Below are 27,044 nucleotides of genomic sequence, written 5' to 3'. Positions count from 1 at the left end.
TTTTCATGGATGCCTGGATGTTAAACTTAATTGTTACACCTGGTAAAGCAGCAACGCTGATCATTTTATTAAAGATGAAAGAATTTAGACAGTTTTTAACTCTCAGTGATTCTGTAGTGTTTGTTTTACTTTGGGAAAACAAAAACTCTGAAGTGGACAAAGTTTTTGGACCCAGATTACTCTTCGAGGCTCCAGACTACAGTAGCCGTAATGCTCAGATAATCCATCAAGCGGTGCTGCTTCATAGCTTACCAAAATTGTAGTAAAGCATTTTTTGACAGATGTTTGAGCACCGTGTACATCATAAAATCGGTTCGAGGTCAGTAAGTGTAACTGGTGTGATTCTGCGTTGTGTCTGATAAAAAAGGTAAAAGAAAGAAAGACCTCCAAGTAAATAATTTGCCCACTCCAGCTCCTCTCCCACAGGGGAATTGTAGAAAAGGGTGGCATTTATTTTTACATTAAACATAAAGTATGCATTAACACGTACCATATTTGACATAAGATAAAACAAAACAACAACATGAAATCCGACATACCTGATAAAAAAAGGTAAAAGAAAGAAAGACCTCCAAGTAAATAGTTTGCCCACTCCAGCTCCTACGACCAAATACAAACAGTGGGGAAGAGGGTTAGCTCAACCCACCACAACTTTCAAGCTAGCAAGGAGTATATATTCATGCTAGCATTTATGGTGCCTAAAACACATTTATGATACACACATACTACACACTTATAACATCTAACAAAAACAGGCTTAATAATGACAATAATTGAACTAAACTCGCAATCATAAACATCAGGGTGGCTAAATATGAATTATGTATGTTTTAAGGTGTTGGAAAGAAATGACACCCACCTCTCCCACAGGGGAATTGTAGAAAAGAGGAGAGGCAAAAGGGGTACACTGTATTTATAGTATTGCACCAAAGAAGAAGAAGAAAAGAATGAGGAGGGGCTCTAACTGATAATGAACATAACTACAGGCTTGGAGGTCCTAAAAGTCAGGTATAAAAGGAGCAGTTTGGGGGTTTAGAACACATTTTGTGTAATTATAACAATGTGATTTATGACCCTGTTACATAAGCACAACCAGAATTCATACATAAGGCAAAACGGATTATAAGATGCACTGTCGATTTTCGAGAAAATTAAAGGATTTTAAGTTTGCCTCATGGCGGCAAAAATACATAACATATATATTAAAAAAGCAACAACAGAGACCACACCAAGGAACCAAATACCTAGTCATTTTAGGCTAAAATTGAAATACAGAATTGAATTTATTGTAGTCAAAGATAAAACTGCAAAACATTTATGAATAGATCATCTTTCTGAAATCAGTTGTTTTATGGAACTTTTTCACAGATCCATTGATAAGAAGATAAACACCAAAGATCATTCCAAGATTTTTGTTTATCCCCTCCGAGATGAACACAGTCCTCTTCTCCACCATTATCAGGCTGAGCTCCTCCCCAGTTCCTAGCAAGTCAGCAACAACATTATCTTATTATTATTATTATTAAGAAGAACTTAAGCTGTTAGTTGCTTGTGTGTGCGTGTTTGTGTGTGTGTCTGCATGTTTGGGGGGGGGGGGGGGGGGGGGTATAAATACACTTTACATTAGGATCACCAAATTTCAATTAACAATGGGGATGAGTAAAAAAAAAGGTTTGGGGTTTTGGGGTTTTTCTTTTCAGGACATGGTGGTTTTTAATCACGCTTGCATAAATTCTGCAGATGGCAAAACACACCAGTTCAGAACTTCTTCTGACCCCCTGTGGCCAAAACAAGTTATTAGCACACATCTTTAAGTTTTTGGTCGTGCAGTTGGGATCCACCCACTGACATGTAAGCTCACCATTGTGTTTAACAAATATCTTTTGAAAATTCAGTACAAGGAATGAACTGAACCAAGGTGAAGACTTACGTCAGAGTCAGTGGAGTCCCATCTACCCATTTCCACATTCCCTCCTGTTCTTCGTCATTCAAACCAATCCAAACTTCTCTGGTGATCGTAGAGAGGAAGTTCTGTTTAATATGAAGGAAAAGCTTTTTATTTTACTTTAAAATCCCAGTTTTAGTCTATGCAGTTTATTGTATCTAAAAGTCTCTTTTAAAAATCCAAAGCCAGCACTAATTAAAACTTCGGATTTTCTACAATGCATTTCGTGCAACACCGAAGATACATTTAATGACAGCTCACACAGCAAAACACTCACTCATTCAAATCTTTAATTCTTTTTGTCATATTGTCTAAACAAGCGTGGTCAAAATGTTAATATATTCTGCCAGTGGACTCTTAGAGTTGTCTGCTCATGTCATAAATCTAATACCCATTTTTACTAAAACATAATTTTTACTAAAACACGTAGAATATCACAACCAAAAATCATGTGCTGTGGAAACCAAACATAGTGCAATAGTATTCTGTAGGTTACCGGACTTCCTGTCACACCTCATAGCAAACGCTTTCTCATGCAATGTATGCTGCATCCCCTGCATTTGTTGGCGTCTTTGCCATATCCTGTTTTTCTTATCCTTGCTTCACTGCCACACTTTCTTATTCTTCCTCAGCGTCTTCTTCCACTGACAGGTTGTTTCCCCGATATAATTTCTGTCTAAAATGAATTTCTGTGATAGTGTGGCGGACCACCAGGTGGCTCCACACACACCCAAGTTGAACGGAAGTGTTGGGGTGGAGATTTTGGCGCTCACTATATGTGAAGTTCGGAGAGTCAGTTAATAAAGTTGGAGTGAGACACAGAGACCTCTCCTGTCGTTATTACATACCTCCACATTGGTGACCCCTGTAGCGAACATGCTAAGGCTCGACGACGAAGCCAGCTCCGGCCTGGAAGCATCGACTGCCGCCGGACTTTCACCTCCGCCGATGGCTGCGTTTGCTGTGGCGCTTAAATTGCCGGATTTTTGGCTTCACGATCCTCCTTCATGGTTCGTGCACGTAGAAGCTCAGTTTGCTCTTCGTGGAGTTTCAGCCGACGATACTAAATACCACCATGTGGTGGCCTCACTTGACCCGCTGTCAACCCGCCGCGTGATGACTCTCTTCCGGGACCCCCCAGCCCAAGGCAAGTACGCCGCCCTCAAGGCGCTGCTGCTGCGGCGTTACTCCCTCTCTGATGCTGAGCGGGCCGAGAAACTCTTTTCCCTCGCGGGCCTGGGCGACGGCACCGCTCTCGAGCTCATGGAGAGCATGCTGTCCTTGCTGGGCGCGGATGACGGAGGATTTCTCTTCACCCACCTCTTTCTCTGACAGCTGCCGGCTCCAGTGCGCGCTGGCCTTGCCAACTCCCCGCTATTGGCCACGAAGGATTACCGCTCCCTTGCGGAAGAGGCGGATCGCATCCTCCTGGCTACCAGGACTTTCGGCGTCCAGGCGATTGTTCAGGACTCACCAGCGTTTTCCCCCGCCCCCTCACCGATGCTCCAGGGTCCCTCCGACTCGTCCACAGTGGCCGGAATCGCTGCATGGCGGCACCGCGGAAAGGGGATTTGTTTTTATCACCAGCCTTTTGGAGCGAAGGCACGGCGCTGTCTCCCTCCTTGCAGTTTCCAGACCCAGGGAAACGGGCATGTCAGCGCTCTGTAGCAGCCGCGACCGCTGGCAACAAGGAAAGGCTGCTTTTCTTAGAGGACTCACGCTCGGGGAGGCATTTCTTGGTGGACTCCGGCTCACAGAAGAGCCTTCTTCCCCCGGTTGGCTCGGACAGGCTAGCTGAGGGCTGCGGGCCATTGCTAACAGCGGCTAATGGCTCTTCCATCAAAACCTTCGGTGAAAGGTTGGTGACTATTTGCTTTCATGACCGTGACTTTCAGTGGAACTTTGTTGTTGCTGCTAGCTCTGTGCCTATAATAGGCGCTGATTTTCTTTGTGCTCACGGACTGCTGGTTGATGTTGCTAACAGACGTTTAATTGATGCTGTGTTAGGGCTGCTCAATTAATCGAATTTTAATCACGATTACGATCTGGGCTTTCAACGATCATTAAAAATGACTGAGCCGATTATTAGCCCCTCCCTCATTTATCCGCGACACCTTAAAGGCCGGTCCGTGAAAATATTGTCGGGCATAAACCGGTCCGTGGCGCAAAAAAGGTTGGAGACAGCTGATTAAGAGGACCCGAGGGAAGCTTGGAAAGCTAAGCAGAAGTTATTTGGAGAGGAGAGTGACTGCCGTTGGTTGAAAAGAGAGGTAAAAAAAAACTTCAGTGGTGTTGCACACTATTTTATATTATTTTTTAAAGTCATTGTTAACCCTTTAGCTGGTCAGAGCTGCACGCTCCGTTTTGTGTAACTATTTTTAAATCCCTGTAGAACCTGAACCGTGTAAGCTAGCGCAATATTTTGTTTTGCATATGAAACCAGAGGAGTTGTACTTACATCTTATGCCATCAGCTTGTCCTCGGTCACAGTTTCCTTCCACATAAAGCTTTGCAAAAATTGCATAAAAAGCGTTTGCAGGAACAAAAACATAATATTCCAGAAACAGGCTTTGCTGATCCGATCAGCTGTTCCTAACACTTCCCACAGTGAAACAGACATCAGTGCGAACTATCGCATGTCCGCCATTTCCTGCCCGAAACCGGAAGTGATGTCATTTTAGTGGAAAATGTAGTTTTTTACTTGTAGGCCTTAAAAGCCTATACTGGTCATGTTTGACTTTTCTGAATAGTTTCTGGGATGCTTAGAACTCAAATTGCACTGCTGGAAATAGTTTATTTTGATGCACCTGCTGTTTTCTTTGCAAATTTGCATCATAGGATTGTTTTTTGTTTTTCCTGCAGTGTATATAAAAATTGCTGTATCGCCAAAATAAAACTATGAAGACACTCAAAATAAATTTCCTGTTGTTGTAAACTATTTTTTGCAACTTTTTTGTATTTAAAGTTTTGAGGGATAAGCCTCTTAAATTTCTCCAAGTAGAAATATATGTAAAAAAAACAAAAACGATTTTCAATTTTTTTGTAGTTTATTGCACTTTTTTGCAATCAATGTAGTTACTATGGACTTAATGCATACATATTATTAAAATATGGGCTATAACAGTTGTATAGCAACTTGAAATGCTCCCACAAATGGCACTACAACATGTAAAAAAATAATATAAGCTCTGGCGGACTTGGTTCTATAGTAGGTCTTAAAGGGTTAAATAAATATCGTCAAATAATCGAGATCTCAATTTCAGTGAAAATAATCGTGATTATCATTTTTGCCATAATCGAGCAGCCCTATGCTGTGTCATTTTCCTCATTACCCTGTTTGACTCGGGGTGCTCAGCCCGTGGTGCATGCTAACTCAGTAGATTCGGGTGACGTTTTTCAGTGTTTGCTTTCTGAGTTTCCCTCACTCTCTGTCCCCCCTTTTCTCGAGCACTGTGACGAAGCATGGGGTGGAGCATTACATAACTACAGTAGGGCCCCCGGTGTTCGCGCGCGCGCGCCGCCTCGACCCTGCCAAACTGGCTGTCGCTCGGGAAGAATTTGCCACCATGGAGCGTCTGGGCATCGTGCAGCGTTCGAACAGTGCCTGGGCTTCTCCGTTGCACATGGTGCCTAAATCTGATGGTCGGTGGCGACCTTGTGGGGATTTCCGCCATCTTAATAATGTCACAGAGAACGATCATTATCCCATTCCCCACATCCAAGATTTTTCCGCCCATCTTGCGGGGACCTCGGTTTTTTCGAAGATCGATTTGGTACGGGGATATCACCAGGTTCCCGTGCGCGCGGAGGATGTCCCCAAAACCGCCGTAATTACACCTTTCGGCCTTTTCGAGTTTCTGCGCATGCCGTTTGGCCTGAAAGGTGCCGCCCAAACCTTCCAGCGGTTGATGGACTCGGTCTTGCGCGGGCTGCCCTTTGTTTTTGTATATCTTGATGATATACTGGTGGCCAGCAGCTCGAAGGAGCAGCACATGTTCCATCTGCGGCAGGTTTTTCAGCGTTTGGCGGAGCATGAACTGATTATTAATCCGTCTAAATGCCAGTTTGGGTTGCCCGTTCTCGATTTTCTTGGGCACCGTATTTCCGCCGAGGGCGCGGTTCCGTTGCCTGACAAAGTCCGAGCTGTTTCGGAATTTCTGCGTCCCACGAATGTTAAGGCGCTGCAGGAATTTTTGGGGATGGTGAATTTTTACAACCGTTTTCTCCCCAGAGCGGCACATCTGCTGAAGCCCCTTTATGGGGCGTTAAAAGGTAAGAAAGCTAATGACTCCGTTGACTGGTTTCCGGAAAGCATCCAAGCGTTTTCTGATGCTAAGTCAGTGTTAGCTAATGCTGCCCTTCTGGCCCACCCATCCCCCTCAGCGCCGATTGCGTTGACCACCGATGCGGTGCTGGAACAGCGAATCTCGGGTGTCTGGCAACCGCTCGCCTTTTTCAGCCGTACGCTACGTGACAGCGAACGCAATTACAGCGTTTTTGACAGGGAGCTACTGGCGCTCCACCTGGCGACTCGTTATTTCCAGTTTTTTCTCGAGGGTCGTCACTTTACCGCATACGTGGACCACAAACCCTTGACGTTTGCCATGTCCAAGGTTTCTGATCCATGGAGTGCACGCCAGCAGCGCCAGTTGGCAGCCATTTCTGAGTTTACCACGGACATTCGGCACGTGGCTGGTAAATCCAATCATGTGGTTGACTGTTTGTCCCGTGCGCTGGTTTCTCCCGTCTTTCTCGGCATAGACTACTCCACCATGGCTGCCGATCAGAGCGGTGACCCGGACATCCTCGCACTTAAATCCACCCAGACGGGCCTCATACTACACTCAAAAAAATGAATGAGGTGGATTGTTCAGTGTATATTAATTATTTATTTTCATTTTACTTAAAATATATGTTTTTGTTAAGTTAACATATGTTTTTCTAATCAAGTCTACGTAATTGTGTCTATTATTCAACGTACATAATACTAATGTGTTACTTGATCGCATAACATTTAAGTTAAGTCATGTCGGGAAAAAACGGCGTAAAACAAAAAACTGTACTTAAGCTGCGTGAAACCGCCTCTGTCCGCCGATCAACTGACCCTAACCCTAACCGTAACCCTTTAATAAACAGTAAGCAGAATTGATATTGTCCTTGCAACATTTGAATTTCATAAATGCACGAATGACTTGGAATAGAATAACGTCACAACAATGTGATTGGTCACTTGCAATGTTGAACCTGGAACAACATTTTCATGATGGTCTGGGAACAACACCAACACGAGGATATCAGATCATCCAAGTTGGGAATGCAGGATGAATGTATATTTTGTGGACTTTTAAAGACGACCAATTGTTTCCATGTTAAAATGTTTACATCTGAAGTTTTTTGCCCAAACACTGGTAAAATAAATGTTGACAGTGGCAAGTGTTAAATGGTTACTGCTGTGCTGTTGCAAAAAAACTGAACGCTGACAAGCTGTTTTATTGTTAGACCATAATGTTGGCATGTTTTGTTAAAGTTTTATTTGGGATGGTGATGTAATTTTCTTTGATTGCTAATATCAGTGGACTATTTATTATTATTATTATTATTATTATTATTATTATTATTATTATTGTTGTTGTTACATTTTTTTTTTTTTTAAATTGTGGCTGTTGAGGTGGACACTTCACTTTGCATTGTTAAAGGAAAGCACTTCATTGGCATTGTGTTACTGGACTGACCCTAAGCAATCATTGCAAATAGCAACTTTGCTATCCATTTTAGACACTAAAAGAAAAAAACACTCACAGACCTTACTAGCATCACATGTGCATAACTCAAGTGTCATCTTATCAATGTGTTATGTGATCTTCAATGCGTTTTTTTTTTTCTTCTATTTCTGGTAGATACAGCCATTTAATTTAAAGTCTTGATGTTGCATCTGTCTACATACTGTTAATTACTAACCCTAATGAGCTGTTGTGTTTTATTTTGGACTGGGTTTACACAAATGCTCACTGAATGTGTTGGCAATAAAATAAATTTTAAAAAATAAGTTGGATGTACTTAATTCATTTGTGTGGAACCTGTTGACAAAATAGATTTATGTAAAACTAATTAATAAAGCACAAGGTGGCTGAAAATATAATATTTGAATTAATCTAACTTAAATTTAACATTTTACTGCCACAAATAAGAAATGTGTTGAAGTAACTAATCTAAACTATCTAACCTGAAAATATATCATCTATGTTCATACAACATAACTTGATTTAGTTAGTCTTAAATATGTCTTGTTAATCTTAAGTAGTTTTTTTAAATTAGATGAACTAAAGATTTTTGCTTTAAACTAACATAATTCAATTTCGTGGACCCTGTTGACAAAATAATTTTAATTAAAGTCAACGTTTCATTTTTTTGAGTGTAGAGGACAGACCCGTGCAGGACGGTGGTCCCCTCCTCGTCTGTGATGTTTCCACCGGTTTTTGACTCGGTACATGCTCTCTCTCATCCAGGGGTCCGGGCCTCTGTTAAACTGGTCAGTTCTAAATTTGTTTGGCCAGGCCTTCGCAAATCTGTTAAGGAATGGGCGTCAGCGTGCATTCCCTGCCAGCGTGCGAAGGTTCATAAACACACCAAGGCGCCCCTGGAGCCGTTCTTCATACCCAGCAAACGTTTCGATCATGTGCATGTCGATCTGGTGGGTCCTCTGCCGCAGTCACAAGGTTTTACGCACCTTTTGACTGTTGTTGACCGGACCACCAGGTGGCCGGAGGTGGTCCCCCTGGCGTCCACTACAGCAGCAGTGGTGGCCAAGGCGTTTTTGTCAAGCTGGGTCTCGCGTTTCGGCCCACCCGCGGACATTACGTCAGACAGAGGCCCCCAGTTCATATCCGAGCTTTGGTCGGCCATGGCTGATGGACTGGGGGCTAAAGTCCACCGCACAACCGCATACAACCCGCAAGCTAATGGGATGTGTGAACGGTTCCACCGGTCGCTTAAGGCTGCTTTTCGCGCCTCCTTAAAGGATGGCAATTGGGTTGACCGCCTCCCGTGGGTTTTGCTTGGGCTGCGCTCTGCGGTTAAGGAGGATCTCGGCGCTTCCCCAGCTGAGCTAGTGTTTGGTCAGCCCCTCCACGTGCCTGGAGAATTCTTGCCCGAAAATCCTTCTCCCTGCTTCGATCCATCAGTGCTATCTCTCAACCCGCTTTTGCACTCGCTTCGGGTTCCTGGTCCGGTGCACCATTGCGTGCCTGACACCTTTGTTCCAAAGACTTTAGAGACTGCTAAGTTTGTTTTTGTCAGGCACGATGCCCACAGGACATCGCTGCGGCCGCTGTATGACGGCCCATTCAGGGCTATTGAACCGGGCCAGAAACATTTTGTTTTGGATTTTGGGGGTCGAAGGGAGACTGTGTGTGTTGACAGACTTAAACCTGCACATGTTCTTCCGGACAGTAATGTAGTGCCGGCCCAGGCCCCTCGCCGTGGCCGCCCTCCTTCGATGGGGTTGACAGACTCTGGTTTTCCCCCCAGGACTACCCCCGGACCACCGGCGTTTGAGCCTCCTCCTGCCTTTCCTGCTCGCCTTCACCAGCCTCGTTCACAGGATGGACCTTCCTCTGCCTGTTCTCTCCCTCCCAGGTTCAGTCGTTCGGGTCGTTTGCTTAGACCCAGGGTCCTGGACTGAATAGAGACCTAACTGTGTGTTCAGGGGACCACCAGGTGGCTCCACACACACCCAAGTTGAACGGAAGTGTTGGGGTGGAGATTTTGGCGCTCACTATATGTGAAGTTCGGAGAGTCAGTTAATAAAGTTGGAGTGAGACACAGAGACCTCTCCTGTCGTTATTACATACCTCCACAATAGTACATTTTAAAACGCTCGTGATTTTTTTTTTTTACTTTATTTTGATTGTGTTAACACTACAAAAAATATATACTTTGAAATTAAAAGTATTCAGCAAAAATAAAAAGGGTCTAATCTAATAAGTGTCTGTCTCACACTGTGACAGAATTATAGTTGTTTCAGTGTTTAATGTCTATATATGTGTTGATAAAATGTTGAAGGGTTAATAGAAACATTTCTTGGTTTTTCAAAACCAGAAAAAGCTATTTACATTAAAAATAGGAGCTTGAATTTCAAAATGTATTTACATCTCAATAACACACACATACATAAACACTGTACCTGTTCTTCAGGGCTGTTAATAACCAGCAGATCTGCTCCACTGTTTATGCAGTCCATTCTGGCTTCATCCCAGGAACCAGATCTTCCTGAGAGGAGATAACAGCTATGGTTGAAGTTCCATCCTACAGGACATTTTTTATCTGAATGAAATTACAGAAAAGCAATATTTAAATTAAAGAATTTTTTTCCTGAACTGTATAACAATGCTTATTTGATCTCTGTTTAATTAAGTAAAGTCCTCCAAAGACTTGATCACAGTTTATTCACTTGAGACTCAATAATAAGAATAATAATCATAATCATAATATAACACAAAATAAAACTTAAAATCTACCTAATAAAACATTTAACAAATACAACAATGAAAACATTAAACACTAGCACAAGTTTTTATCTTAGCCACAACAAAACATGTCATATTATAAAATAAAACAGAGGACAATTAAAATGTAGAATTATAATAAGCGATAAAACTTCAAAACATTTATGGCATGGTAAATGGCCTGCATTTGTATAGCGCTTTTCTAGTCCCTAAGGACCCCAAAGCGCTTCACACTACATTCAGTCATTCACCCATTCACACACACACACAGGCGATGGCAAGCTACAGCTGCCCTGGGGCGCACTGACAGAGGCGAGGCTGCCGGACACTGGCGCCACCGGGCCCTCTGACCACCACCAGTAGGCAAACACGGGGTTAGTATCTTGCCCAAGGATATTTGGCATGCAGGCAGGAGGAAGCCTGGGATCAAACCACCGACCTTCTGATTAGTGGCTGACCTGCTCTGCCACCTGAGCTACAGCCACCCCGGGTTATGAGTAAATTATCTTAAAGAAACTTTACTTGGGTTTGGTGTTTTTTCGCAGATCCATTCACGATTATCTGTCAAACACCAACCATCATCCCAAGACCTTCTCCCATCGTTTGTGACATAAGCACAGTCCTGTTTTCCACCATTATCAGGTTGTGTTGTTGCCCAGTACCTAGCAGGTCAGTGACAACAACATTATTTTATTATTATTGAGGAAAAAATGAGTCTTTGTCTTTGGTGTTTGTGTGAGGAGTTTTGTCAGACTGATTTTCCATCAGCAGCTTTGAGTTTTTATAAATACAGTGTACATCAAGATCACCAAATTTCAGATAAAAATAAAAGATAATATATATTTCATTTTACTTTTACTACACAAGGTATACAGACAAACACACAAGCCCAGACTGCACAAACATTTTGACTGAAATAATAACTACAGCCTTGGCGCAGTGTGGCAAAAAACAAGTCATTTGCATGCATCTTTAAGCTGTGGGAAGCCGTTTGGCTCAACTGACCATTATGCAAGCTGAACAATCTGCATTCATCTGTGGGTTTAACAAATTTGGAAATATTCTGGAAATTTAATAGTAATGAATGAACTAGTAAAGTAATGAACTGAACCAAAGTGAAGACTTACGCCAGAGTCAGTGGAGTTCCATCTACCCATTTCCATGTTCCCTCCTGTTCTTCGTCATTTAAACCAATCCAAGCATTTTTTTTGGTGATCGTAGAGAGAAAGGTCTGTTTAATATGAAGAGAAAACATTTTAACCACAATTTTATCTATAAACTATGAAATTATTTTATGTCATAAGTTGCACCTCAGAAAACGCATAATCATAGCAAATAATTTCATTTCACAGGTGCAGTTAAGTTCCTCGCTCCTGAAGTTCAACAAGCCACATGCTAGAACGTGCAAAAAGAAGCCATTTCACACCAAGATTGTCTGCTTTGCACTGCTATTTGTTTACAATTGGAAAAATTGTTTGCCAAATAATTATCAACAGTTATTATTTTCCTGTGTAGCAGTGGAAATACAGATAACTATCACTGGATTACTTTACTGCTGAACAAATCCTTTAAACTGTCCCCTTAATCTGGTGTACAACATAGCTTTTATAATAAAAAAAAAATCACTATAAAGAGAAGAATGCATCATTCTTCAAAAAAAAGGTGCCTTTGAGTGCTGCCTTTGAGTGCACTTTGATCAGTCAAATGCAGCTGTACACATCTGGCTGCAAAGCTTCACTGACTTTAGTTTCAGGCGCCACTGTAATAATTAATCTAAATAATATCACATATTCTCTGAACAGTCAATCTGTGGAGTGGACAGGAGAGGGGGATGTTACAGGCTGTCTTTAGTAGCACATTTGTCTGAACTAGTGTCTAATAAAACAGTTATGGGGCGATCGTGGCTCAAGAGTTGGGAGTTCGCCTTGTAATCGGAAGGTTGCCGGTTCGAGCCCCGGCTTGGACAGTCTCGGTCGTTGTGTCCTTGGGCAAGACACTTCACCCGTTGCCTACTGGTGGTGGTCAGAGGGCCTGGTGCCGCCAGTGTCCGGCAGCCTCGCCTCTGTCAGTGCGCCCCAGGGTGGCTGTGGCTACAATGTAGCTTGCCATCACCAGTGTGTGAATGTGTGTGTGAATGGGTGGATGACAGGTTGTGTAAAGCGCTTTGGGGTCCTTAGGGACTAGAAAAGCACTATACAAATACAGGCCATTTACCATTATCACTGTTGCTATCATTTTGTGTAAATTATGCACAATCCTTGAAGCTGCTGCATGCTAGCTGTGTTAAGTTTTTATGCTTTTTGGTTTTACTGTATCTGTGCAGCTAACCAGCAGATTTACTTTAGTCATGTCTGTTGTAGAGCCATCAATCTGGTCTTGGGCCTTGGACCAGCACACATCTATTTTCATCAATTTTAGTTGACTTTATTTTTTAAATTTTTTTATTCAGTAAAAAATACATTTTTATTACAGTAAAATGTACAAATGTTCTGGATTAAAATATTCTCCAGACTCTATGTAATTGTTGACTCTTTAAATTAGACACCACCGCTGAAGCTAATTCACTGTAGCTGTACCACAATTTGTTAGTTGATTCATATGATTTTAATTGTTCTACATGGGATGTTCTGTGCACCAGTGAATGTACTGATTTATCACTGGCTTCACTTTAATACTGAAAAACATATAATTCTAGGACACGTTTTGAAGCACTCCTGTCCAGTTATGGTATGTGCAGTTACATGTGTTTGATGCAGACTGAGCAACTTTTTGTTCAAAGGTTTAAATGTCTGTATTTTGGCCAAAGTAAAAATTTGGCCCTTAGAGGTTCTGATGCACACTTCTTTTCCTGATCCTCGTTATGTGTTTTTTCAGTCATAAAAGCTTTGTAATACTGTACAATAGATTAATGGGACAGCTGTGACATGGCTTCACAACTTCAGAACTTAACTTAGATTGCTCTGGTTTGTAGGATTTGTTCAGCAGTAAAGTAAAACAGTGATGGTTGTTTGCATTTCCACTGCTACGCATTAAACATTAACTGTTGATAATTTGGTAAGCTTTGTCTTTCAAAATGTAAACAAATACGGACACAAGCAGCGCCTATGTCACTTTCACTGTGTAACTGAATTTAACGCAGTAACCTGAAGTGTCCATCAAGGTGACCAATAACATTAGGACCACCCTTCTCCTTTGCACTCCTGCACCCCATCAGTCAAAAATGAGTTGATTTGCACAAGCAGGATTTCTCTCCAAGCACAAAGAGCTAAACACAAGGGCGTGAAACAGCAGCACTGTTTTACTGAAGATAAATTTCACAACAACAAATATAGTAAATCACTCTCGTTAACCTGCAGCATGCTGTAAATCTTTTTCAACAATCAATAAATCATTGTCACCAAAAACTTGTTGATGCTGTCTAAACAAGGTGATCAAGATGTTAATATATTCTCTCAGTGGTGTTACAGCCCTGGGCCCTATTTCAGGAAGCCGGTTTAGTGCAAACTCTGAGTAAGTATACCCCGAGTCAACGAAAACTCTGGGTTTTCGGTTTCACAAAGCAAGTTCTGATTAATTCTGAGTGAGTTACTATGACGACACACTCCGTGAAGCTAACCTGCCCCCTAGCAGGTTTACTTCAACTAACCCTGATGTTCTCCGCCTCTTTGTCGGAAACCTGACTGTAGGAAGTGTCAGACATGGCGTGTCCCTTCCTTGAAGAGCCAGTAGATGTTGAAGCCTGAATTCTCCGCAGAGCTCTCCGCCGGGAGAGAGTGATTAGAGCGCGTTCGGACATTTTATCATTTCCTGATGATTTTCTGTGCGAACGTTACCGTTTTTCAGCACAATCGATAATTTATTTGAATAACACTTGGTCACTTGGTGTTCGCTCGCTCTGTGGTAGAGTATCACTTCCTGTTCCTGCTCAAACACAGTGGTGTTTCTGAGTAGCTTATTTGCTTAGCGATTTAATTACCGTAAATGTCGGGCTATAAGCCGCTACTTTTTGCACAAGCTTTGAACCCTGCGGCTTTTAGTCAGGTGCGGCTTTTCTATGGATTGTCCGTGATTTTTGTCATATCGTAAGACGATTTGTTTTGTGTGTTCCGCTGTTGTACGGCACTACGTTGCCTGGCGGAAGGATCGGGGTTCAAGAGTGGTATGTTAGTCACATGTCCGTCCGCCAGGCAACGTAGTGCCGTACGAAGTAGCGCGAAAAACAAACTTCAAAGTAGCGCTACGCATTCAGCGGGAGTCGTGGATGATGAGCGGCGATAAACTTGCAAGTTATGCCCAAAAAGCAAGTTATGCCCAACTCCACCGGTGGATTCTGACAGCGTGGAAAAGTGTGAAAACATCCACGATCACCAACGGATTTTGAAGGGCTGGACTGCTGCATGATGGAGAGGAGGACACCGCCACGGCCCTTCTGAGGGTGTTCGACTCTGACACTGACAATGAGGATTTCTTTGGTTTTGAAAGTGACAACGAAGGAGAGAAGAAGAGTGGATGACGAAGCCATCATGAGCCTGTTTGTATCCGACACTGGAGAAGAGGACTTTGGTGGTTTTAGTGCGCAGGAAGAAGAGAAAGATGATGGTGAATGACTGACTTTTCTTCTTGTTAAAGCTGTGTCACTGCACCTGAGCCTAAAAGGTAGTCCGAATCTATTTTTCTGGTGTGCTGTAGGTTATTGTTATGTACTACATGTGCAAATATGTACCCATAACTTGTTTTTCAAAATATTAATAAAAGTGATGTCTCCAAACAGCCATCTCTTTCCTGACAATTCCCTTTGTGCATATTCTCTTACATATGATAAGTCAACATTGAAACACCTGCGGCTTTTGGTCAGGTGCGGCTAATGTATGTACAAAACAGGATTTTCCCCTGATTTTAGCTTGTGCGGCTAATATTTAGGTGCGCTTTGTAGTCCGGGAAATACGGTAACAACTTTTAAATACATTCTTCTTTCATAGTATAATCTTCACGTGCTTCATCCGAAGCACACTTTCTGTGTACTCACTACCTAATTTATAGCCAAAGTATTCACTCACTGTCTCTGTACTGTCTCGCTAGCCTAGCTTAGCTCGTAGCCGACTCATTAGCACCATGGCTACTTCACCTGTCCCTCCTGCACTTTCTTGCTCATTGTGTCAGATGTTTAGTTACTCCTCGGCCTCCTTTAGCAGTAATGATATCTGTAACAAATGTAGCATATTTGCAGCGCTGGAGGCCAAGATTACTGAATTGGAGACTCGGCTTCGCACCCTTCATTCACCCGTAGCTAGCCAGGCCCCTGTAGCTGGTGCAGCCGAAAATAGCGTAGGCCCCGCTAGCTGTTCCCCGGCAGGTCCCAAGCAGCTGGGGAATCAGGGAGGCTGGGTCACGGTGAGGAGGAAGCATAGTCCTAAACAGAAGCCCCAGGTACACCACCAACCCGTTCATGTGTCTAACCGTTTTTCCCCACTCGGCGACACACCCGCCGGGGGTCAAACTCTGGTAATTGGCGATTCTGTTCTCAGACATGTGAAGCTAGAGACACCGGCAACCATAGTCAATTGTCTTCCAGGGGCCAGAGCAGGCGACATTGAAGGAAATTTAAAACTGCTGGCTAAGGGTAAACGTAAATTCTGTAAAATCATAATTCACGTCGGCAGTAATGACACCCGGTTACGCCAATCGGAGGTCACTAAAATCAATATTGAATCGGTGTGCAACTTTGCCAAAACAATGTCGGACTCTGTAGTTTTCTCTGGTCCCCTCCCCAATCAGACCAGGAGTGACATGTTTAGCCGCATGTTCTCCTTAAATTGCTGGCTGTCTGAGTGGTGTCCCAGAAACGATGTGGGCTTCATAGATAATTGGCAAACCTTCTGGAGGAAACCTGGTCTTGTTAGGAGAGACGGCATCCATCCCACTTTGGATGGAGCAGCTCTCATTTCTAGAAATATGGACAAATTTATTAAACCCCCCAAAATATGACTATCCAGAGTTGGGACCAGGAAGCAGAGTTGCAGTCTTACACGCCTCTCTGCAGCTTCTCTCCTCCTGCTACCCCCCCAAAAACCCATCTCCATAGAGACTGTGTCAGCTTCCAAAAAGACAAAAAACAAACTAAAAACCAGCAACAAACAACTTAAACATAAACAATTACAAAGAAAGAACAATACAGTATCCACATCTGAACCAAAGAGTAAAACAGTGAAATGTGGATTATTAAATATTAGGTCTCTCTCCTCCAAGTCTCTGTTAGTACATGACTTAATAATTGATCAACAAATTGATTTACTCTGCCTTACAGAAACCTGGTTGCAGCAGGATGATTATGTTAGTTTAAATGAATCAACACCCCCGAGCCATTCTAACTACCAGAAATCTCGAAGCACAGGCCGAGGGGGCGGTGTGGCAGCAATTTTTCACACCAGCCTATTAATTAATGAAAGACCAAGACAGACTTTTAATTCATTTGAAAGCCTGATGCTTAACATTGTCCACCCCAGCTGTAAAACTCAGAAACCAGTCTTACTTGTTATCATCTATCGTCCACCTGGGCCTTACACAGAGTTTCTGTCTGATTTCTCAGACTTTATATCTAATTTAGTTCTGAGCTCAGATAAAATAATTATTGTGGGTGATTTTAACATCCATGTAGATGCTAAAAATGACAGCCTCAACATGGCATTTAATCTGCTATTAGACTCAATTGGTTTCTCTCAAAATGTAAAAGAACCCACCCACCACTTTAATCACACTCTAGATCTTGTTTTAACATATGGCATCGAACCTGAACAGTGTTTCCTGAAAACCCTCTCCTGTCTGATCATTTCCTGATAACATTTACTTTTACAATAATTGATTACACAGCGGTGAAGAGTAGACTTTATCAAAGTAGATGTCTTTCTGAAAGCACTGTAACTAAGTTTAAGAATATAATCCACCCACTGTTATCATCTCCAATGCCCTGTACCAACACAGAGCAAAGCAGCTATCTGAACGCTACCCCAACAGAGGTCGATTATCTTGTTAATAATTTCACCTCCTCACTACGTACGACTCTGGATACTGTAGCTCCTGTGAAAACTAAGGCCTCAAATCAGAAGTATCTGACTCCGTGGTATAATTCTGAAACACGTACCCTAAAGCAGATGACTCGTAATCTGGAGAGGAAATGGCGTGTCACAAATCTAGAGGATCATCATTTAGCCTGGAGAAATAGTTTGCTGCTTTATAAGAAAGCCCTCCGCAAAGCCAGAACATCTTACTATTCATCACTGATTGAAGAAAATAAGAACAACCCTAGGTTTCTCTTCAGCACTGTAGCCAGGCTGACAAAAAGTCAGAGCTCTTTTGAGCCAACCATCCCTTTAACGTTAACTAGTAATGACTTCATGAACTTCTTCACAAATAAAATTTTTATCATTAGAGAAAAAATTACCAATAATCATCCCACAGATGTAATATTATCTACAGTTACTCTTAGTACCATTGATATTAAGTTAGACTCTTTTTCTCCAATTGATCTTTCTGAGTTAACTTCAATAATTACTTCCTCCAAACCATCAACGTGTCTTTTAGACCCCATTCCTACAAAACTGCTCAAAGAAGTCCTGCCATTAATTAATTCTTCGATCTTAAATATGATCAACCTATCTCTAATAATCGGCTATGTACCACAGGCCTTCAAGCTGGCTGTAGTTAAACCTTTACTCAAAAAGCCATCTCTAGACCCAGCAGTCTTAGCTAATTATAGGCCAATCTCCAACCTTCCTTTCATATCAAAAATCCTCTTATGGCCTCTGACAGTGGACTCATCTCTGTGCTTGTCCTGCTAGACCTCAGTGCAGCGTTCGATACTGTTGATCATAATATCCTATTAGAGCGATTAGAACATGCTGTAGGTATTACAAGTACTGCGCTGCAGTGGTTTGTATCATATCTATCCAATAGACTCCAATTCGTGCATGTAAATGGAGAGTCCTCTTCACACACTGAGGTTAATTATGGAGTTCCACAGGGTTCAGTGCTAGGACCAATTCTGTTTACATTATACATGCTTCCCTTAGGCAGTATCATTAGAAGACATAGCATACATTTTCACTGCTATGCAGATGACACCCAGCTCTATCTGTCCATGAAGCCAGATAACACACACCAACTAGTTAAACTGCAGGAATGTCTTAAAGACATAAAGACCTGGATGGCCGCTAACTTTCTGCTTCTTAATTCAGATAAAACTGAGGTTATTGTACTCGGCCCTGAAAATCTTAGAAATATGGTATCTAATCAGATTCTTACTCTGGATGGCATTACCTTGGCCTCCAGTAACGCGGTGAGGAACCTTGGAGTCATTTTTGACCAGGACATGTCCTTCAACGCACATATTAAACAAATATGTAAGACTGCTTTCTTCCATTTGCGCAACATCTCTAAAATTAGAAATATCCTGTCTCAGAGTGACGCTGAAAAACTAGTTCATGCATTTATTACTTCCAGGCTGGACTACTGTAATTCATTATTATCAGGATGTCCAAAAAACTCACTGAAAAGCCTTCAGCTAATCCAAAATGCTGCAGCAAGAGTCCTGACAGGGACTAGAAAGAGAGAGCATATTTCTCCTGTTTTGGCTTCCCTTCATTGGCTTCCTGTTAAATCCAGAATTGAATTCAAAATCCTGCTCCTCACATACAAGGTCTTAAATAATCAGGCCCCATCTTATCTTAATGACCTTGTAGTACCATATCACCCTATTAGAGCGCTCCGCTCTCGCTCTGCAGGCCTACTTGTTGTTCCTAGAGTATTTAAAAGTAGAATGGGAGGGAGAGCCTTCAGTTTTCAGGCCCCTCTTCTGTGGAACCAGCTTCCAGTTTGGATTCGGGAGACAGACACTATCTCTACTTTTAAGATTAGGCTTAAAACTTTCCTTTTTTCTAAAGCATATAGTTAGGGCTGGACCAGGTGACCCTGAATCCTCCCTTAGTTATGCTGCAATAGATGTAGGCTGCCGGGGGATTCCCATGATGCATTGAGTTTTTCCTTTCCAGTCACCTTTCTCACTCACTATGTATTAATAGACCTCTCTGCATTGGATCATATCTGTTATTAACCTCTGTCTCTCTTCCACAGCATGTCTTTATCCTGTCTTCCTTCTCTCACCCCAACCGGTCGCAGCAGATGGCCGCCCCTCCCTGAGCCTGGTTCTGCCGGAGGTTTCTTCCTGTTAAAAGGGAGTTTTTCCTTCCCACTGTCGCCAAAGTGCTTGCTCATAGGGGGTCATATGATTGTTGGGTTTTTCTCTGTATCTATGAAGCGCCTTGAGGCGACTTTTGTTGTGATTTGGCGCTATATAAATAAAATTGAATTGAATTGAATTGAATAACATCCTCAGGCCTAGTATTGCTCATGTGATACATCGCGGACATCCTCTCAGTTCTGTACATATTATTTGTATTGCACTTCGGTTTCTTGCAAACGGGAGCTTTCTGTATAATATTGGTGACGCTGAGCACGTTTCCAAGGCTACCGTCTGTCGGGCAGTCAGGAATGTTACAGTTGCACTGAAACGTCTCCTGTACTCGTTTGTGGTGTTCCCCGGTCACAGACCCACAAGATTTATCAAAGAGGGATTCCACAAAATTGCAGGTATCAGGATGAACGAAACTTAATTCATGATGTGGTGATACTTGAACTACTACTTACATTTTACATTTATTTTCACAGTTCCCAGGCGTGATTGGCTGTATAGATGGCACTCACATTCCAATCATTGCTCCTTCAGTAAATGAAGGAGACTATGTGAACAGGAAGTCTTTCCACAGCATTAATGTACAGGTACATAAAATAAAAAATAAAATATAATAAAATAACGTGTTAAATGGGTGGAAATCCCTAGATCAATGTTTAAATTAACACTCACGCATTGACTCTGTCGGCTATGTTTTGCCATGCATGCTCCCTTTCTTTTGCAGCTGAGGCTGTGTTACTTTTTTTCTGCAAAATTTGCATGTTATCGGCATATGCTGCCATCAGAATTTCTACCTCAAGCGCTGTAAAATACATTGACCGCGCCTTCTTTCCCTCCGTCTCCATGGTGACTCGCTTAATCTGTGCTCCACTAATCAGGGCTTTATGTATCCTCGTGCGCGCGCTTAACTTGGGGTTAAAGCAACTCCGCGTTGATTGAACTACTTGTTATCAGCCTTTCTGAAACCGAATATTCCGAGTTGGACAGTTCGGGGTTACTCAACCCTGAGTATCGTTTTTCACTCTGAGTTTTCTAAACCGGCTGAAATAGGGCCCTGGACATATACAGAATCAGGACGTGTCAGTATGTCTGTATTGTTTTTTATATGTGTGTACTGTGCCTTTAAGAGTCTCGGCAGGCCCCTCCTTGGGTGAGCTGTTTTGGGTTGGCTTTAACCTGGCAGCTCCTAATTGGCCCCACTATCAACAGGCTGTTTTTTTTTTTAATAAAAACCTTTATCCTTCATAAAAAAAGTTCTTAAAAAATTTAAAGAGATTTTGCTGATACACTTTAATTCAGCAAATGTAATGTAAAATTACCATATTCATCATGGTTTTATAACTTTATTCTGATTGTGTTAACGTTAAGAAAAATGTTCATTTTTTTAATAGTAAAACTATTCACCAAATAAGAAAAGAAAAACAGAAAATGTCTTTTAGTAATAGGATAAGATGGCCCCAACTGACAGCGTGTAGAGTGAATACCTCAGGCAGCAGAAACCCAAGGAAGAGAAGGAAGGCGAGGAACCATTATGGAAGGACGGGCCCCTCCATGGCATGTACCACCGACAGATAGCGGAGGTGGCTGATATCCAGAAATGCTGCCATTGGCTGGACAAAGCTAGACTGAAAACCAGCACGGAGGCTCTAATCATGGCAGCACAGGAACAAGCTCTGAGCACAAGATCCACAGAGGCTGGGGTCTATCACACCAGGCAAGGCCTCAGGTGCCGGCTATGTAAAGATGCCCCTGAGACAATCCAGCACATAACAGCAGGGTGCAAGATGCTAGCAGGCAAGGCATACATGGAACGCCATAACCAAGTGGCCAGCTTAGTGTACAGGAACATCTGTGCCGAGTATAACCTGGAAGTCCCGAGGTCAAAATGGGAGATGCCCCCAAGGGTGGTGGAGAATGACCGAGCTAAGATCCTGTGGCACTTCCAGATACAGACGGACAAAATGGTGGTGGCTAACCAACCGGACACAGTGGTGGTAGACAAACGGAAGAAGACAGCCGTAGCGATCGATGTAGCGGTTCCAAATGATAGCAACATCAGAAAGAAGGAACACGAGAAGCTCGAGAAATAGCTCGGGAAGATGATGGAGGGTGAAGGTAACAGTGGTCCCAGTTGTAATCGAAGTCCTTATATATATATATAATTACAGGTGAGGGTCAGGAGTCCCAAAATGAATTAAAAAAAGACATCATTAAATAATTTATTAAATGTTTTAAATAGATGAATAGGCATGTAATTAATTACTTAAATATGGCCTTTCATATACATAAACACTGTACCTGTTCTTCAGGGCTGTCAATAACCACCAGATCTCCTCCTCTGGCTCTGCAGTCCCTTCTGGCTTCATTCCAGGAATCAGATCTTTCTGAGAGGAGATAGCAGTTATGGATGAACTTACTCCATCCTATAGGACATGTTTTTTCTGGAAGACATTACCAACAAATACCAGTTCAGCAAGTTACTGAATTATATTTAAAGAACTCTATAACAATGCTCATTTGATCTGTTCAATTAATTGGAATTTTAGTACTTCAATAGTTTTGCTTTTATCAATCACACCAACAAGAACAGTAAAGCCAGAAGGACACATTTCCTGCGGGGAAATTAAAACAGAGTGGACTGTCTGAAAAAATAAGACAATGAAAACACTCTAGACAAATTTGTGTAACCACTTTGTTGGTGGAAGCTGGACCCAGATCCAGTTTATCAATGATGTGCTTTTTTATTTGTTGTGATCAGTTTCATTTCTGATTCTAAACTATAATTGTCTTGGCTGGAATGACCATGTTGCTGATGAGACTGCCCACAAATATTATGACTGCATCGTGGTCAGAACTGTTGTATTAGCACCGTGACAGACTGGTGACCTGACCAGGCTTTACGCTCACTCTCACTCCACAGCAGCTGGGATAGGCACAAAACCTTCCAAGACCCTGAACTGGATAAGTGGAAGACAATGGGTAGATGTGTCTGTTAACCCACTTTCAGGCCTTTTGTTCACACATTGATATCTAAGGCAGTTTTCGAACATCTGAAAACATTTTAGAGATAAAAGACTGAAATTTTCACAGACCTTTATTACCATCAAAATAAATCAGAATCTGTAATACATCAAAAAAGTCTTGACTAGTTAAAATATGAAAAAAGTCACCACGTTGCGGAGCGTCATTTACCTGGCAGGAAACACGGCGCCTAAGCGGCTCAAACGCTCAAAAGTTTGGTCATACTTTACGAGAACGGATAACAACAGGGCAACTTGCAATACTTGCAAATTGGATAGTTCATTTAAGGGAGGAAACACTACGAATATGCAAAAGCAATTTGCTCACAAAACACGCGATGACCTTAAATGAATGTCGTGTTTTTAATTCCACTCCGGACTCATGAATCTCAACCCAGCAGCAGCGGTAACGTTTGCACGTCCTCTCCCGTTAATGCGGCAGGTAAATAATCAACTAACAGCGCATATTATGTTAGCGCGATCTGCCTTATTACAAAACCTGCCATTATTGTGCATTTAGGTGACCATGATGACACCCCATTAAAGAGCCGTAGGCTGTGGATCTCTTAAGATCTCACTGTTGTGTTGTAAGGCCATGTTACTCCTAAATTTCTATCTTGTTCAAAGAGAAGATATAAAACAAAGTTCTAAGCTAATCGACCTTAGTGTTCTCCTTTTTTAAAAATAAGAATCGATAAAGAATCGGAATCGTGAAAATCTTATCAATACCCATCCCTAGTCAGGGGTCAGCAACCTTTAACACCCAAAGAGCCACCTGGACCCGGTTTCCACGCAAAGGAAAACACTGGGAGCCGCAAATACTTTTTGACATCTAAAATGAAGATAACACTGTATATATTGTTTTTTTTTACCTTTATGCTTTGTGTGAACAACTAAAGTAAGTAAGTAAAGTTTATTTATTAACAGACAGGCAGTCACAAAGCGCTGTACACAAAATATTAAAATAAACAATACAATCAATAGACATTATACACAATGTAAAAGATCAAATGTAAAGAATGTAAAGAATATAAAATACGTAGATCAACAAAAGGCTTGTTTGAACAGAAACGTTTTTAACTGCTTTTTAAAAGAATCCACAGAGCAACTAAGGTGTGTGAAATCCATTAAGTTTTACAGAGAAAATCACATTTTGAACTCTTAAAGAAATATAACAAAAGGAAAGACACCCAGCTGAACTAAAATCATCCATGTAGCAAACAAAAACTGTTGTGAGCCGCCACCCTCATATCGCCTTTGGAGCCTTGACCTGACATTTAAAAAGTAATTGGAAAAAAAGCACTGTGCTGCTAAAAAAAATAGATATTTGCAAAATTCTGCCTAAATATGTATTTTACCTGGTTAATGTGTGTGGCGGGGCGTGGTCTGCAGCGCCGCTGCAGGGGAGGCGGACGCACCTGAGCGGCACCCGCAATCACACCTCGCCGCCTTAAAGTCTGTACTCTCACTGCTGTTGTGTTTTCGGGCTGTGAGCTGAAAAGCTACAGCCGGCTGTATGCGTACAGCAACCATGTGAAAAGTGGTCAATAAAGAGCATGTTCATGGAAACGTCGTCGGGTCTGCCGTGGTACGTTTACAATGGAACTTCTGCTCCTGAACCTCTGCGCACAGCGTCTGCAAATCGGGGCTGTACGAAGTCACTTTCATCTTTACGCAGGACTATAAGTTGTCATCTGTGAGGCATGAGCGTTTTTTGTTTTTAACATAGTTCACGGTGGGGAACAGCTGCTGACATAATGTGGATCCGAGGATCCATAATTGGCATATCTGGGGTTGAAAGTCTCGATAAATGCACGCCGTTTCTACAGGTATACCGGCTTCTGCGAGTGTGACGCTTATTTTGAGCGATGAAAAATAATAAAATATAATTTTATTTTTATATTTCAATACCACAATAATCTTCCAATTTAGAACTACAAGTTAAAAAAAAGAACTAAACACAAATAAAATACACTTCAGCTAAATACTTCTAATTTATTTTCCCAAACCACCTGGAGCCGCAGTACAAGGACAAAAGAGCCGCAGGTTGCCGACCCCTGGACTAGGTGAATGAGGCATGTTAAAAAAAGTGCTTTGACTGCTCAAGCAGAGTAGAAAAGTGCTATATATAGATATATATCTTGAAATATATGAAGATAAATGATCACAAAACCCATTAGATGTGTTCAAACTCTGAACCATGAAATTTGTATGTAAATGTGTGATGGTCAAGCAGAATGTTCTAAAGAAAAAAAATGTCTGACTTTAGATGGAATGACTGTAACTACCTATATTAAGGTCTATTTGTTGTAGACTCATTAATTTATAAATGTAACTACAATTTCTATAAAGGAATCAATTTCAGCATTTTTGTACTGGTTTGATTTTGTGATGCAGTCGGCAATGTTGCTACTACTGGGGTTAGGTTAATTGGTGAATCTAAATTGTTCATAGGTGAGAATGTGAGTGTGAATGGTTGTGTGTTTGTGTGTTGTGTGTTTCTATGTGTTGGCCCAGCAATAGACTGGCCACTTGTCCAGGTTGTACCTTGCCTCTTGCACTATGGTAGCTGGGAAAGGCTCCAGTGACCCTGAATTGGATAAGCGCAAGAGAATGGCTGGATGGAAATAAATTAAATGAAATATCATCCAGCAACTTTCTTGGGTTGACTTTATGAATTTCGAATAATTTCAGTGAGTGCAAAGTCTTGAAGAGCCACAATCCCAAATGACAATGCATATTTGGTCTCTTAAGCATTTAAGTTTAATTAATTTAAGTTAATTAAGTTTCTTCTCAGTGAGAGAAAAGGAGAACAGTATTTGCTAGAGAATTGAATCACTGTAAAGACAACGGTAAATAAAAGGACTCACTCAGAGAACTCAGAAGCACTTCAAGCTCTTTGAGATTTTCAGAGAAGTTGGTACGCAGCAGGTCTCTTTCCTCAGTCATGACGGCAAGTTTTTTACTCACAGTGGAGAGATTTGCATTCAGGCTGTCTCTTTCCTCAATCATAATAAAGTCTGAAATAAATAAATTAGGGCAGGCTTTTGAGACACAAAACATCTTGTGCATTCATACTTAGACTGCTTCTGATTTATTTTAAACCATAAAAACTTTGAACATTGCTTAGCTTGTCAAATATTAATTCAGCACTCAGTGGCAGTTTGAACAATTATTTATGAAGAATCAGACTCACAGTGGACACCATGAGTGACAAATCCAATAAGAAGCAAAACACCCAGCAGACTCCACAGCACAATAACACCTAAATAACGATTCTCCTTACGGCTCTTTGGACCTGAAAAGAGAAGAAAAAAAAGACTGAATTATACAACAGTAACAACAGCTGTTAAAATAAATCTATCACTTCCTACCTGTGTGATGTGTTGACAGTTTTGGGTTGTCTTGTTCAGCAGATTCAGCACTGGCAGAAATTTCCTCCATTGCTCACAAGCAGGCAAACTATTTCCTAAATGGTGAGATCTGTAGCTCAGCGCTTGTAACCTCAAATTATCAGTAGTTTCAAGTTCTTCTTTTTTTGAACTTTCGAGGATGTCACACATTTCAGATGTTGTTGATATGATTTTCACAGCACTAATTTACCAGTAAAAGTGGATCTGATCCTTTCTAAAGATAATTTTGTATATGATAGTTGTCAGGGTTCCTGGGTCGGTGACCCAGTATTTCCAGTTCATGTTCACTGTTTATCTACTGCCTGTTCCACTTCCTGTTTTATTGCGTTAGCCTTGGTCTGTGTGCATTATGTTCAGTCCTCTTCCCATTAGTTCATTATGTGCAGCTGTGTACTCACCAGTCTCTCATTATCATTATCACCAGTCTGTGTATTTAAGCCCTCTGTTTCTACCCATTCACTGTCGTGTCATTGATGATGTCGTTCAGTTCAGTTAAGTCAAGTCAGCCAGCCATTCAGTCAGTCAGTCGTCCAGCCAGCCATTTTCTACCTCTGTTCTGTTCATCCACTCCTTATAATAAACCTTCACCAGTCTTCACCTACCTGCGAGTCCTGCGTTTGGGTTCCTTCCTCCTCGCCTCCACACAACGCCTGACAGAATGACACGACCCGTGCCACGAAGACACGTTTGGAACCCAGCGGACTCGGACCTCTATGAGCGGCAGGAGGTAGCGCTCTCCTTGTGGGCGGAAAAACTCAAGGAGAGACAGCGGCTCTTCGCGGAGCGAGAGCACGTCTTCGAGGGCACTCGCTTGGCTCTGGGCGGGCCTCGGAGACGCCGCGTTCCCCCACCTGCTGCCTCACCTGCACCGGAGCATCTGCCGCGGAGAGTGGACGTTTCACGCCGCGCTTCGGCCGC

General features: G+C 42.0%; 1 protein-coding gene across 5 annotated transcripts; it reads right to left on the bottom strand.

Annotated features, from left to right (window-relative positions):
• Nucleotides 1–395: 395 nt before the first annotated feature.
• On the bottom strand, nucleotides 396–26,866 carry LOC113007802 (C-type mannose receptor 2-like). Of its 5 annotated transcripts, XM_080290309.1 has the most exons (10): nucleotides 26,729–26,866; nucleotides 26,088–26,182; nucleotides 25,910–26,011; nucleotides 25,584–25,733; nucleotides 21,992–22,134; nucleotides 11,577–11,680; nucleotides 10,972–11,111; nucleotides 10,128–10,267; nucleotides 1,931–2,031; nucleotides 396–1,482 (listed from the first exon to the last, which is right to left on the bottom strand). In XM_080290309.1, exons 2-10 carry the CDS (start codon nucleotides 26,155–26,157, stop codon nucleotides 1,350–1,352), a joined length of 1,083 nt encoding a protein of 360 aa, XP_080146435.1. In that variant the 5' UTR covers nucleotides 26,158–26,182; nucleotides 26,729–26,866; the 3' UTR covers nucleotides 396–1,349. The 5 variants fall into 5 exon arrangements, with proteins under 5 accessions (XP_080146435.1, XP_080146438.1, XP_080146434.1 ...); XM_080290312.1 differs by lacking the exon at nucleotides 26,088–26,182 and having other exon boundaries at nucleotides 26,729–26,865; XM_080290308.1 differs by lacking the exon at nucleotides 26,729–26,866 and having other exon boundaries at nucleotides 26,088–26,534.
• Between the last annotated feature and the right edge of the window lie 178 nt (nucleotides 26,867–27,044).

This window comes from Astatotilapia calliptera, chromosome 16 (assembly GCF_964374335.1).
Source record: "Astatotilapia calliptera chromosome 16, fAstCal68.1, whole genome shotgun sequence".
Taxonomy (NCBI): Eukaryota; Metazoa; Chordata; class Actinopteri; order Cichliformes; family Cichlidae; genus Astatotilapia; species Astatotilapia calliptera.
The sequence above is the reverse complement of the archived record's forward strand: the minus strand, read 5'-3'. Positions and strand labels throughout refer to the sequence as shown.